The sequence below is a fragment of the Filicampus tigris genome, chromosome 21 (genome assembly GCF_054856515.1).
Source record: "Filicampus tigris isolate MCC_2025a chromosome 21, RoL_Ftig_1.0, whole genome shotgun sequence".
Classification (NCBI taxonomy): domain Eukaryota; kingdom Metazoa; phylum Chordata; class Actinopteri; order Syngnathiformes; family Syngnathidae; genus Filicampus; species Filicampus tigris.
This window is the reverse complement of record NC_141237.1, coordinates 10,865,001-10,879,685: the sequence shown is the minus strand read 5'-3', so window position 1 is coordinate 10,879,685 and position 14,685 is coordinate 10,865,001. Positions and strand designations below refer to the sequence as shown.

The 14,685-nt window shown below is 39.4% G+C and overlaps 2 protein-coding genes across 5 annotated transcripts in view; both read right to left on the bottom strand.

Annotated features, from left to right (window-relative positions):
- Positions 1 to 71: 71 nt before the first annotated feature.
- On the bottom strand, positions 72 to 4,540 carry commd3 (COMM domain containing 3). The gene is made up of 8 exons (XM_086021605.1): positions 4,342 to 4,540; positions 3,736 to 3,847; positions 3,369 to 3,432; positions 3,250 to 3,284; positions 1,003 to 1,063; positions 848 to 904; positions 704 to 757; positions 72 to 229 (listed from the first exon to the last, which is right to left on the bottom strand). Exons 1-8 carry the CDS (start codon positions 4,499 to 4,501, stop codon positions 170 to 172), a joined length of 603 nt encoding a protein of 200 aa, XP_085877731.1. The 5' UTR covers positions 4,502 to 4,540; the 3' UTR covers positions 72 to 169.
- A 490-nt stretch (positions 4,541 to 5,030) lies between these two features.
- The window catches only part of LOC147127575 (uncharacterized), an 18,401-nt gene continuing 8,746 nt past the window's right edge, over positions 5,031 to 14,685 (bottom strand). For 2 of the 4 annotated variants that reach the window (XR_015084422.1, XM_086021153.1), the window contains 2 exons: positions 12,046 to 12,183; positions 5,031 to 7,190 (listed from right to left, as the gene is read on the bottom strand). Coding sequence is in view for 1 of the 4 variants with exons in the window: in XM_086021153.1 (XP_085877279.1) it covers positions 12,085 to 12,183 (99 nt within the window). In the remaining 3 variants the exon portion in view is untranslated. Of the gene's footprint in view, positions 7,191 to 11,782; positions 11,915 to 12,045; positions 12,184 to 14,685 lie in introns of those variants that run through there. The other 2 variants (XR_015084423.1, XR_015084424.1) reach the window with 2 other exon arrangements.

Here is a 14,685-nt window from a genome sequence, read left to right as displayed (position 1 = left end):
CCACGAATCCACGTTCGTCGCGAACACTGAAGCTTTGATAGCACGAATCCAAATGAAATGACACAGAAGTGTAACAATTATGATTCTTATTTATTCAAAACACACAGAGGCTGAAAACATGCTAATAAAGTGCTGGAAAACTCCATCATCATCATCATTATCATCATCATCACATTTGACTGGCTTTCTCTGCGCTCTTGGCTGCGTCCTTCAGCTTGCCAACCATGTCCTAAGTATGAAAAAAAAAGGAGAGGAAAGCATATATCACTTTGAAAGATAGGAGAATAAACACACCGCAGGCTGCAGAGCTCTAACTTTACTTGGAAGTGCCATAAAGCCACAGACGAAAACGCCACGAAAGGAGCGTTCGTACGGAAGAGGATTAGGGCCAGTGGGTGGAAAAAAATAAGTTGGCAAGATTCTCACTTTTATCTCAGTATTCTGACTTCCAAGTGAGAATTCTGACTTTAAAGTCAGAATTGTTCTTTAAAGTGAGATTCTGACTTTAAAATGAGAAGTCTGATTTTATTCTGAGAATAGTCTGACTTTAAAGTCAGAATTCTGAAAAAGTGAGAATCTTACCAACCTTATTTTTTTCCCCCCACTGGCCCTAATCCTCTTCCGTACATTCGTGAGTTGTAACTCAAATTTTGTTAAACAAGTGTTAAACAACGGTTTTAGGTGGACTATTTTACTCCGATACCTGTAACTGCTCCATAGTGCAGGTAAAGTTGATATCCTCAGGGCAACCTTTATTCTTAAAAAAAAAAAAAAAAACACACACACACCAACATTTCATTATCACCCAAGTAAAAATAAACATAACACATTAGATGCTTGTTTTTACCTCAGTGTTGAGCGACATTAAGTAGAAAGGCTCGTTGACCTTATCGACCAGTCCATTCTGCCGTGGGACAAAGATAGTGTGATTTTTCCCTTTATTTATTTATTTTGGTTTCATTGTTTGCGTTAAATGGAGAGCCAAAGTACTTCGTCGTGTACCTTCAATTGATACTGGAGGCGCCATGACACGTCAGTAATGCGAGCTGGTTTCCTTCCAATGCTATGAAAACACAAATAATAATATGATGATGCTCTTTTAAGGCCACCACACTCCCTCATTTGCATTATTGATCAAAACATATATTCATATTGATTGATGGCTCCTATAGACTTAACAGACAGTGACAGATAGACTATTAGGATAATCGGAGGCATCGGGCAGACAAGAAAGATCAGACAAAAGAAAACATTGAAACATTCCCTCATACAGTCTCGAGATATATTCTGCTTCATTTTATTAAAAACTAAAAAAAAAAAAAAGGTCAAAACTACAAATCTATGTAAACAGCTACATAATCATATAAACCATATAGGGGAGACATGGGCTTGATGTCACACTACATTTTTAGACATTTCTGAATCAAAACAAATCATAACATTATAAAAAAAACAGACCAAATTCTCAGGTATTTTGTGCACGTGTCAGTTAGATATTTTACATCCGTGCAATTACAAACATCCAAACAGAAAGTGTGAACATGTGACATATTGCCCCACCATCAGCTAAATTGTCTCACTATATGGTGCAAGATGTCACACAGGATTATGCAACTAACAACAAGGACACAATTATTGTTGTTCTCCTTTGTTACTTGAAAGTGAACATTGAAGTCAGCCAAAGGAAATGTTTTATCGTTGAGCTTGAAAATGTCATTGAAATAGTCACTGAACCAACTTTAAGATCAAATCAATAAAACAGGCACTGGATTAAAGTCCTGATGAGCTGGTGGGACATTGACCAGGGCTCAAAGCCAAAAAATGCCTGTTTTAACTTCTTCCAACTGAAATTTCAATATGAATTTGAATAACAAAAAGGAAAGCATCATGAAACTCAAAGCAGTCCTGAAATGTGGATATAGTTCCAACAACACATGTAAGATCCATTTAGAAACATTGAAACTTTTTTTTTTTTTAAATATGAATTTCCTCACTAGTCAAACTCATCACCCGAGTTACCATTTTGGCATACGTAAACAGTAACTTAACTTGCTTTGCATATGTCGTGTGACAACTAACCCCAAAATGACTGAGACAAGTCACCCCAAACTAACATGTTTGCTAATACTAGTTCGAGTTTAAAGTTAGCTAAAACAGGACGATGTCGTCAGAAGACTTCCAAACCTAAGAGATTTCACACATATAATACACAATAAAAAAAAATCACGGGTCTAACAGTTTTGAACATACAGTGTGTGGTGCGTAGCTGCTGCACGGCAAAATCAACACATCACGCATGAACCGTTTTCACTTACGAATATTGCCAGGACACACAGGAAATCTTGCCACACCTCTTGAGATTAACTCATTCAGTGTCAAAGACATATTTAGATGTCTTGACATATAAATACATTTTGGGATTGAATAAGTTAATCAATCAATATTTATTTAACTCATTCACTGCCAAGGAGATATTTATTTGTCTTTTCACAGTCCATCTATTCAATCCCAGGAATTTATGTATTTTGATATTTTTTTCAAACGTTAGGGTAAAAGAGGGTCTGAAAATGTCTGGCATTGAATGAGGTATGTGTGACTTCAGGGTAAACAAACATGGCGGACGGGGAGGAGGCAGTGGCGACAGTTTATTTTCAGCAGAAAAAAAAAAAAGAGTGTTGGTCAAAGGAGTGGAGACAACACGAGCATGAACTTTCTGATGCGCCATGATTGTTTTGATTTTCGATTCCCCACTGTGCTTCCTCGCCGCCTTGTCATCTCACTTTCTGACTGGCTTCAGATCATTGTCAACATGCTGCATGCTAGTTTGTCTTAAGGGCCCACCACACACAGTGAGGAGTCCAGCCAAAACAATACATGTTGAATATACCCAATTCGAGATCGGATCGGATCCACACATCTTCCCGAACGGCTCAGATCAATCTGAACACACCACACATAGAACAGGAATATCTGGTCAGATTATTTTTGGAGCCATTACGATAATCTGAGCATCCTTACGATTGTAGGGAAGGGAGAATCGTGGCTAAAATCGGTGTAATTATCCTGCCGTGTGAAACAGGCTTATGGAATGTTTCAGATGGTCAGAAACAGTGCCATTTTCCTCTGCTTGAAATGGAATGAGAGAAGCTAGCTCTCGTGTCATGAATATGAGTTAATATTAAAGACAAGGTGCTACTAGTCAAGATAACTGACTGGATGCATTGACATTATAATCTTTCTGTGGCTTACCTTGCTAACAACCGTTCTAACTCCTTTTTGTGCTTCTGTGAATTAAAAAAAAAAGTGCAATAAAATACAAGTTATTCAAAGCAATAAAAACAAAAAGATGTTTGTGATGCGCTTGTCACCTGATAGCAGCTATAGAATATTTCGATTCTTTCTGAACTGAATGACAGCTCCTCAAGGCAGGAGCTATAGGGAGAAAACGACACTTAAATACATGTATACTGACACAATCATGCAAATATATGCCTGATTACCATTAAGTCAAAGTGGATCTTATTTTCACACTCCAAGTGTATTCACTAAATACACAAGGTCTTGAATATTCACACACACTTTTTAACACAGACAAAATCAGCTACAAATCGGCTTCGGTTCTGATGGACTATTCACACCACGCTACAAAAAACAATACCTTATCAAAAGGATTGCATATTAAATCAAATCAGATTGAGTCGCTGCCCTTTTATGGGTCTGGTATTAATTTATTACCTTATCGTGGACTCATCGGCGTTTTGCCTGACCGCCTCCAAGATGAATGTGGTGGTCGCGGCGTGTATCCGCTTCAGCATGACCCTCTCGACCTGCTTCAGTTCGGGCTCGTCTGAGAGGACAGAACCCGGAAGTGAAGACGTGACGTCGTCGTCAACAACAACAACAACATCAACAACAACATCAACAACCAGACTGGCAACAACAGACGGGTATGCAGCAGTGATGCAGGTTGGAGCTCCCCGAGCACTGACTGACGTCTAGAATGGAAATCAATGCTGATTTGCATGTGTATGGAACCGTCAGCTGCATCACCCAAATGGTGGGGAGGGGAGATGGAGCTTTGTTTGTGTGGATCGAAACCATTTTGCGCCACTATGGTGAGCGTAACGCTAATATGACATCATGCATACTTAGCAAACATGGACAATTAATAGTAGTTGGTTTGACTCACAACGACCGTGCAGGACTGTCGATTTGGAACTGGTAACACCTATTTGCGCGTTTGATTGCCAAAGCGATTCATATACACACAGCGAGGTTTACATGGAGGGGCTCTACTCTGAGCGTGAAGCGGTTGGAGACAAAGAGTGTCTCGCAGCTCACCCAGCAATCCCGCTTCTCGATCCGAAGAGAGTAGAGAGCGGAAGCAGAAATCAATCAGAGCCGGGAAGACGGCGTTGCCCACGGAAGACGCTTCGCCGAGGGACTGGAGCCCTTTCTGTACTGAATCCGACAACTCCATTTTGAGAGAGGGCGTGGCCATTAGGGCACGTGACAGATCAGCTGACAAGCGAGGTGGGGGTGGAGGTGCAGTTTTCCGCTCAACACCGGCAGAGGAATCCAGCGCTACAGCTAAAAACGAACTGTGGCTTTTGATTTAATGTAAATAAAAAAGACCAATACATTTCAATAGCAATAGTCTTTCCACATCTGTCTAACATTTCTGAGGTAGAGGGTACGAATCTCATGATGAATACTGTACTCAGTGAGGAGAAGCAGTTCAGCAAATGAATGGCTTTGCAATTCTACATGAAAAAAATAACACTCAAAAGACTTCATTAGATTCACATGCTAATGGCATGTAGTAGAAAACCTTTTCGATTATAAAGTGTCTTTCACTTTGAAAGTACACACTGCATTTATAAAATAATAACCAAAATATGAGATGGTGTGATGTTTTTTTTCTCAACTCAACCAGGTGACCAGGTTGACGAGTTTAACTGCCGCGGTTGAGAAGAAGCACCTGTGACAAAAGCCAAACTGTGGAAGGGTATTTACTTTTTGGACCTGGATTTGACACTTCTGCTTACAGATGTTTATTAGACTTATCTGTCAGTGCAATACACATCAAACTACAGTCACACAAATAAACATACTGTTGAAAATAACACGAAGAAAAGCGCATCATTAATATATTCATCAAGTCGAACATTTTTCTTTGGAGTGTCATTTTGTGCATGAAAGTTCCTATGACATTTGAACGCGACATGCTACGCTCTTTGAACAGCATCTCCGCTATAGTTTGCACATGGCAAGTTTTATATGAAAAATGTCACGTTTCGGGGGAGTTAAGAAGTGGGGCTTGCAGTCAAAAAGGGACCCAGTCTGGATGAGAAATGGCTTGTGAGCGAATCTGATCAATTGAGAAATTTTCAGTCGATCTTGATGTGGTTTGAGTGGTGTTTAATCAGGCGGTCTTAAAGAGGTCACGAGACGCTTAATGTCCTCAATTTACCATTATAGTATAAGAGTTTGAAATGCATGTAATGGCTGTGTAAAAGACTCTACAATCTCAAAATGGAAATTCCCTTTTTCTGGATTACGTGACGTTCTCCCGTAACTAATCCAATGAGCGTTTAACTTGTTTGTAAAGCTGTAGATACAAAAAATAATTATTGCTGAACGTTCACGCTATAATGATGCATTAGTCCACTAAGTAGTCATGAGAGTTGTTGGTGTGATCGCTACCTCAGACCTTTTCCAAAGTCCAATTTTTTCTCTTTTACTTCGTACACATCCTAACGGGTTTTATTTCCACGTCTTCGTCTTCCACGTTCTCCTTGCGTCACGTCACGTGATTTCTGCTGAGCCGAAGTGCGACACGCAAACACGATTGATTAGTAAACAACAACAAAAAAGACACGTTCCCACTCATGCGACAAACGCTCATTTTTTTAATTATTCATTAATTTTACAACAAAACGTGCAAGGTTCTGCTGGCATGAGAGCACATGGCAGTGAGATGAGCGTGGATTACATGTTTGCACAAAAATAAAAACATGACTAACCCTCTATAAAGTCCAAAAACTAAAATGCAAACCTTTTATACGAGAAACTGAAATTAAACAGTAATAGGCTATAAATCCAATTTTAAATGACGCCTTATGTAATTCTGCTATAACCCCCTCAGGTATTTTGAGTTGGTGAGAAAATGTCATTGTAAATAAACGACGTGTTATGCAAACACATTATATTTAAAGTTAACATTTTTTATTATATATATATTTTAATGTTCTGTGACAATCGTACACAAAAAGGAGTGGGAATTGGGTTTGGACGCAGCATTGCCATTTAAGAAGTATAAAATGGCAATTTGTCTATTTGATCCTGTTTTGTCACATTGTTTAGTGTCGACTTCTCAATTAAAACATGGCTGATCTATTTTATTTCAATTCATTTTATTTTAATCTATCACCTCCATCAGCATCTAAAGGAGTAGGAAGCGTATTCGCAAAAAATTGAGCTAGTTGATGTTGACACCAACTAACAGAAAAATGACTACATTATTATCTGCATTTTACTGATCTAAGCATTGCTAGATAATATATATGTTTTTTTTTTATTGTAGAGTGCAACTGGCTACTGCAAATTCCTGGGGCTGTTTTAATATTTTACACCTCCATGAGGAAACCAAATTATTAAAAACAACTCTCAGTAAATTGTAGTGCTCCTCTACGTCACTGTAGACCACAACATCACTCCCAGACACACACAAAAAAACATATTTAGCTACCCTTTAGTAACCAATCCTTAAGAGCAATTCTGATAGTAGGCTAAACTAAACTGAATCCACCAGCAGTAACAAAAAAAAACGCAGGAGTTTAACACTAAGCTACAAGAGAACATATAATTACAGTCAATAGTTATTTAAAAAAAATAAAAACAAAACACTAAATACGCCATAAATATAAAACATTAAAATAGGAACATTTGGTAAGCAACAAATTGCTGCGTCAAATGTGCAAACGGCGATCTTAAAGGTGACATAATTAGCATCTTAACTGTCAAGGCCTCATTAACGAGGTTAGGGCTAATTAAAATATCTCTTGTTGTGCTTCGGAGGTGCAATCCTTTCTGGTATGGCTCGGCGACATTCTTGGTGATAATGTGATTATGTCAGGAAGACACCTTGCCGGAGGTCACCCCTGGGTCATGTCTTGCTCAAGGACACGCTGTGGATGATAAAAAAAAAAAAATGTAGCTAGAGGGATGGATTTAGATAGATCAACCAGTGAAGCAAGTGAAAAACAAAACAAAAATGAACGGAAGTGAGGAAAATTAGATTCAATCACAGGAAGAATAAAGATGCAGTTGTTGTCCGTTCGCCTGAGGTTAGTAATAAATATTGTCCAATTACAACAATGTTATTCATACGACTAGTGCAAGAGAGAAGTATATATTGTCAGTAATATAATAACATTGATGAATTATAATGCAGTCAGTATAGTGTATGAAAAAAAAATAACATGCCTATTGTATGTATGCATTGCACTTACGAGTCATATTTGAACAATAACTACAATTGAGAGGCATAATGTAGACAATGGTGTAAACAGTGTATATTAATATGCATAATATTATTTGGACGTAAAATATGGAAAACATTTCAGTGTTCTCTGGTTTCGAACACGCGCGCAGTGAAGTGTGGTTGAGTGGGCGCTAGGTGGCAGCGTTGGGCGTGTGATGAGCTATGAGGGGAACAAAGAAGGCAGGGAATGAATAAGGGAGCGAGGCTTTGTTTTGGACGAGAGATACTGTACATCCACGGATATATATCTTCATATTATTGGCCATTTGTTAACAATCGCCTCCCTTGCTTTTTTTTTTGCTGGCATCATGAAAGGCAATTAAATGTTGTTTATGGTCATTAGAATTGGGCTCGATGGTTATGGATGAGGTCAATCAACAACATATTGCCTGTTGGAGACCATAAAAGCCTTTTGGGTTCAATGTGATTGTCACGACAGTACGTTTTGTCAGAATCTCCAACAAACCATATATATGTCTTAAAAGTTGACAGAACGTCACTTAGTATAAGAGTAATAATTATCCTTGGGTGTAACCTGTTTGTCATATCTTTGTGCACGATAAACCTACCATTTACACTGTGCAATATGTACAATATAGAAATAATGTTAATATTGTGTGTTGTTTACATTTATATGTTTACATGTAATGTTTAAATGTAGGTATTTCATGATTTAAGAATATTATTTCTTTTTGTTTGGGGGGTATTTTTAAAGTCGTTAGGTTGCCTGAAGTACACTTCTGATGTAAAAATAAATAAATAAATAAATAAATAGGACGCATTCAGTACTTTCCTTCACAATGTTATGTTGCGCAACAAAAGAACAAAACTCGAGTCATATTATATAAATATTTCTGCGCGCGTATCTGTGCATATACGTGCGCGTGTATTTTTAAATTTGTATTTATTTTTTTTATCTATTCTGTGTGGTTGTTTCCCGGAGCTCGCAGCAGAGCAGAGGCGAGCAGTTCCTGCTCCACTCTGCCGGGGAAAAGCAGCTTCCAGCCGGCTGCTGCTGCCCCCCGCGGCCGCCGAAAGGAGCTCGATCCTCGGCGAGACACTCGACGTAGCATCGGTTATTTACGCCGAGAACGACCGAATGACAACGGAAGGAAACGTCTGCATGCTCGTGCGTTTCCGCGGAAGAAATGTTCTATTGAATGCGAGTAGCGTTTGCTGGTTTTCACCAAGTAGACGCCATATTCTCCCACGTCGCCTGCAGCTTGCAGAGCATGCCTCACTGCTTCACATTCTACCCACGGTGCGCCTTTTGTTGTGCTCTCCATGCACACGAAGTTGAATTCAATCCGAAAATGTGCTGTGAACGTAAAGTTTATGATATTCCAACTGCTGTTTTGCTCAAATGGTTCCTGTCCACGGGTGAAAAGCTCAGACAATGTGCACCTTTTAAAAGAAATCTAGTTGTAATTAAGGTCTCGATGTGTGTGGTTGATTTTAAGATTAATGGATGTTAAAATACTATTTTGTATATAGGGTATTTATATGATTACATGTGTAATAACTATAATAAATAATATAAAATCTAAATAAAACATATTTTAAAAATAAATATTTTTAAAAAATCATTTAAATATATAAATAGCAATGAATTATGTATACATTATTGTGTATATATTTTTGTGTGCGTGTATATATATATATATATATATATACACCGTATGCACACACGCATACATTTATACATATATACACGCACAGTACATACATACGCACACACATACAGATATACACACATAGATACATATACACACATAGATACATATACACACATAGATACATATATATATATATACATATATATATATATATATACAATACAATTGTATTTATATAGCGCATTTCATAATAGCACACAAATATATACTGTATATACACACATACATATATGTATATATATTTATCCATATACATATATATCTATATATATAGACATATATATGTACACATATACATATATATATACATATATATATACATATATACATATATACACACACACGCACACACACTGACTGGACGATTAGCAAGCTTAAATTAGAAACACTTTACAATCAGGCATTGCAACGGACGGCCTGAGGCTTCCTGGTTTCTTTCTACTAAAGGGGGATTGGGGGCGAGTTCTTAACCCTGGATCAACTTTCATGCGTGTACTCCCAGAGAAGGATGTCCCTTTGTTCCATCAAGGCCTTCCTTCGCTCTACGCGAGCAGAAAATTGACGACACATGACCATTTCGGACAGCTTCACCTCCAAGAGGACACTGAGATCTTGTGACAATTTAGTAGTGAATCATGCCAAAAATTAGGGTCACTATAATTAAGTTTGTGTTAGAATGCGTTTTTGTTGTTGTTGTTTTGAGTAGGTGGGTGTAGGGCGTTTTCAAATAACCCCCCAAAAATATATTTTAAGACTTCAGTTACATACATATAATCCTTGAAAACATTCCTAAGAACAGGCTCCACCCCTGTAGCTGCTAGTCAAATGTACACTGATTACTATAATTTTTTTTAATTTTTTTTTTTTTTAAAGTTCGCTTTTTTACACTAAATCTGAGAAACTTCTTAAGAGAACAGACTCAAGAGGAATGTCCCTTTGTGTTGGTTTTCCAGCGATTCAATCAAGTTACTTTTGGTTCTAATGCTGTCCAACTCAGTTAATTCTCTATACCACACATCTGTTTTGTTTGTATTTATTTTTACGAATTGCAATGCCTTACTTACATGAAAATCCTCACATTGACAGTTTTGCACTAATTACAGTATTTTTTTTATTTTGAAATCCTACTAAATCCTCATGAGAAGAGGCTCAGAAGGACCAAACCTAGATCTGATTTTTAAACATTTTTTTCCTAATTAGTGTGGTTCATTTTGGATAGATCCTTCTGAACTCTTGTAAGAAGTCTCAAAAAGACCATTTCCTCAAAGGTCTGATTCCAATGCATTCTACATACAACAGGTCTCTGTTCCACAAGTTATGTTTTGTGAGAAATCAGAAAAAAGATTAATCCTCCGCGGTTTGAATGATTACAATGAAGTACATTTTGCTAAAAAGAGAAAAAAAAATCATACTGAATGACCATGAGAACAGACCCAAAAGGACCAATGGTGTTTTCCAAATTCCAACGAGTTACTTTTGAATGAAATGCTGTTACTTGCTAAGCCACTTGCAAATGGATAAATAAATCTCAGAACTAGATATAATTGCAACATGTTTCGTTTTGTATTAAACTCTGCTGAGAGTAGGCTGAAAAGGACCAACCTGACAGCTAATTTTTTCTACGAGTAACTTTTGTATGAAATCCCACTAAACTCTCGTGTGTGAGTTACAATGAGATATTTTTTGTTTGAAATGCGACTAAATTCCTGTAGTCTCGGTTTCCTATATATTCGGGCGGGACTGAAGTGTACCGAATTAGCGTATGCTTAACATGACACACATTCCAGCTTACACTTGTGAAAGAGTGAAGTTTCTTTACTAAATGTTGCGTTAAATGAAGACAAAGACAAATATGGCCGCCGGTGCGGAACGAACACAAAAGAAAGGGTGAGAAGTGTCAATCTTCACCTGACTGGGAGCCTATTATAGGGTGAGAGAAGAGACACAAATGTGTGTGAGAGCGAGCGGGGAACGGAACGAGAGGCCGCGAGGGAGAGGGAGTATGTGAGTCGGCGTACGTCGTGATTAGCGGCCATTATCAAGGCTGCTCGGCCATCGCACTGGATTATTCGGCAGTGAATCGACATGCTGCCGCTTGACCGATGAGTGTTTTCCTGCGCGCGGGAACAAACAGCCAGTCTGATTTCATTTCCGAGCCTTTCTGTCATGCCTTCCATTGATTGGCTGCTGTGCTTTCAACTGGAACCTCTCCTTTGTCAAGACCACCCTGCTTTACTTCTAGTGCTCTTTTCCTCCTTTGTTGCACCGCGCAGTGATGCAGTCTGTGGGGGGGGGGGGCAAATTTGTATATGACATGTACGTGCATTTGTGAGTGCGAATGTGTGTGCGTAAAAGACTCGGGGCACGGCAGCAAGCTGCAGTCTGATCCATACTAATGTTCATTGATAGGAAAATCAATGGCACATTGATCCAGGTCTCGGCTCGAGCAAGGGGGAGGAAGTGTGAATACGACGGTTGAAGACGTGAAGGATGAGGACGGAAAGGATGAGGCAGCTGCGGGCGGGGGGAAAAAAAAGAACAAAAATAAATAAATCCCGCCGGCTTCTCCGCGTGTTCACTAATGTCCGGGATGAGATCCAAAGCGAGGTGTGCGAGGAGTACAAGTGTGACCTAACTATTCTCATTTTCTCCAACTGCTCTTTAGATAGCGCGAACAAGCCTCAAATGGAACCTTGGAAGAAAGGAAAAAAAAGAGGAGTGGAAAGGGAAAATCAATTTTCCCAGAGAGATGCCGGTTGGTCTAATGGAGGTTTGAAAGAGGAAGAGGAGGAGGAGGAGGAGGACATATTTTGCTTTGATTACCTCCTGTAGCCTCTTTGGCTAGCCTAAAAGCTAGCATCGCTACAACCGACTTGTCCGACCTTTCTTTCGGCGAGTTGTGGAGTCTAGATGCTTCTTCCACCGATCGGACGCAGCGCCGCTCCAAAAAGCAACTCGCAACTAAATGTACAACAGAAATGCAGACATTTATTAAATGCACTACGCAGGCAAAAATAAGGGGCAAAAAAAACAACTTCTATAACTTGCTGCTGTCTCCGAAAACAGCAAACACTTTCCATTTGGCAAAGATGAATCATTTCCGAGGCATAAAGAAAAAAAAAAATGTCATTAGAGCAAAGAGTTAAAGTGCCGTTATGTCATTCAATATTCAATTTCCTGAGTCATGCTTGGTCATTCATCGGACATTCGAGTGGACATTTGGCATCATGCTGCAAAATACAGGCAAAGATTTGTTACGTGGATGTTCATGTGTACCTGGAGGGTCCGAGTGAGTTGATTGCAAAATAGAAAAGAATTTAGTAGGATTTTGTTCTAAAAGTGCACTCTTGTTAGAAGAACAATTACTTTTAAAAGCTTTTATCAGGGGCGCTTCAAGGGTTGATGGCTAGTGGGAGCTAAGCAACAAGCAGCTTCAGAAGACATGAGTTAATTTAGCACACGGGCACATATTTAATAAAAATATGAATACGTTTTATTTTTACAGCCTCAAACAGATAAGATTGAGAAATTGCTGTGTAAATGTTTTAAGCCATCATTAGATTTGTTAAGCTATTTCAGTCTGTCGAAGTGTGTTTACCAGCATTATTAATATTTTTATGACTATTGACAGAACTTCACCCACGTCCCCGTGGGAGGTGGAGGACTGGGGTCCCAATCCTGGACCATCGAAAAAAAAACCTGTCCTGTTCCTGTTCAGAATGAGTCAAACTCATGCAGTATTTTTTTTGTCTACTCGGGTGATTTTTTTTTTTTTTTTTTTTTTACCGTAGCGTCTACAAGCCCGTGATTGCAGATAAAGTTGACTCCCATGACCCACGTGATTTCTGAAAAAATGTCAACCTGGACTGGCCGCCAGCCAATTGCAGGGCACATATAGACAACCAACCATTCATATGATGAACATGACGTTTGCTTGTTCGGTATTTTTGTAGGGATGCCTTCTTTTGTATAATTTTCCTCTAAATGAATACTTGTTATGACAATGAGCAAAACAATCTCATTTTAAACTGGCTGGCAAATGAATATTTCATTGAGGGTGCTCACTGCAACGTACTTCCTCCGAGGTAGAAAGAAGAGGAGGTCCAACGCATGGACAGATCAAGCTTGTGTCGCTCAAATCATGCAGCAACTTTACTTTTGGAAACTAAAAAGCCAAATCTCGCACGTTTGTCAACGCAATTAGATCTCATCAAAGGATTTAGCATTTTCTTATTACTCTTCGCTCTCCTCTGGCTCTTTGTGCTCTCCTTCTCTCCCTCTTTCTCTCTGGGCCTAGGAGGTGAAAGTGGCTTCCATGGTAACGGCACACTCTGTTTATGCCACCACCTCTCACTTCATCACAAGCTGTCGATGGCCGTGATTTGCATGCATGGACCCTCCCACCCTCTGCTGCTACCGCAGGCCCCCACGTATACAGGTATCTTACACTGGACGCAATTAGGATATCTTACAACTATCGCAAATGTTCAGAAGGCTCATATTAAAGTGTGTAAAATACAATATATGTTAATGTAATCACATCTTGCCGACGCCAGCAGATCCCAATCTACATTTAACCACTGACGTGAGTAACAAGAGTGATTATGATTTCTTTTTACCTAAAGCAGCCTCTTCCAATTAGCAAAGTCTGTGTATGTGGAGAGAGAGAGAGAGAGAGAGAGAGAGAGAGAGAGAGAGAGAGAGAGAGAGAGGGGGAGGGAGTGTTCTGGCCAGTCGGACCCCCTGCAGGGCAGAAAGGGTGGGGAGAAATACTGTAGATTCCATACCAGGAAATCCATTAGGGCAGGGGGCCTTGTTGGGGCTGGCATGCACGCACAGAGCAGCCGCCGTGTCTCTTCCGAACAAATCCTCATTAGGTGTCATTTCTAAATGACAATCAGCAAGCGGGGGCAAGAACATGCAAGCCGCTCTGGAAACGCACAACAGCCTTGGCTGACACTCGGCGAAAACCAAGAAAAGAGAGGGGATTCGTTGAAAATTGGCTGCGGACTTTTTTTCTGTTTTTTTTTATAATTTTTTAATTATTATTATTTTATTATAAAAAATTACAATATTTTTTAAGTGAGCTCGGTCGAACTGCTGAGTGTCACTTTTTGGAAAAAGGGAACAGAAAAGAGAGCTAGGAGGAGGGGGAGGGAGAGAGAGAGGGAGAGAGAGAGAGAGGGAGGTTAATTTGCACATATTAGAGAGGGCAGGATTTTTCATTAAAAAGAGATTGAAGTTGATATATGCCTGTGTGCTCCTGACACACTGTACTCTCTGATTGTGTTAAGTCCTTGACAGAACAAAGGATTTGCCCCCCCCCCCCCTCACTTTTTCTCCCTCTTCCATTCCCTCTCCTTCCCAGACATTGTAGCCGATTGCAGATCAGGAAGAGAACCAGAGACATAAGTGTCAGATCACCCTCACCTCCACGTGAATCCATCCCGTCCATCCTCGTCA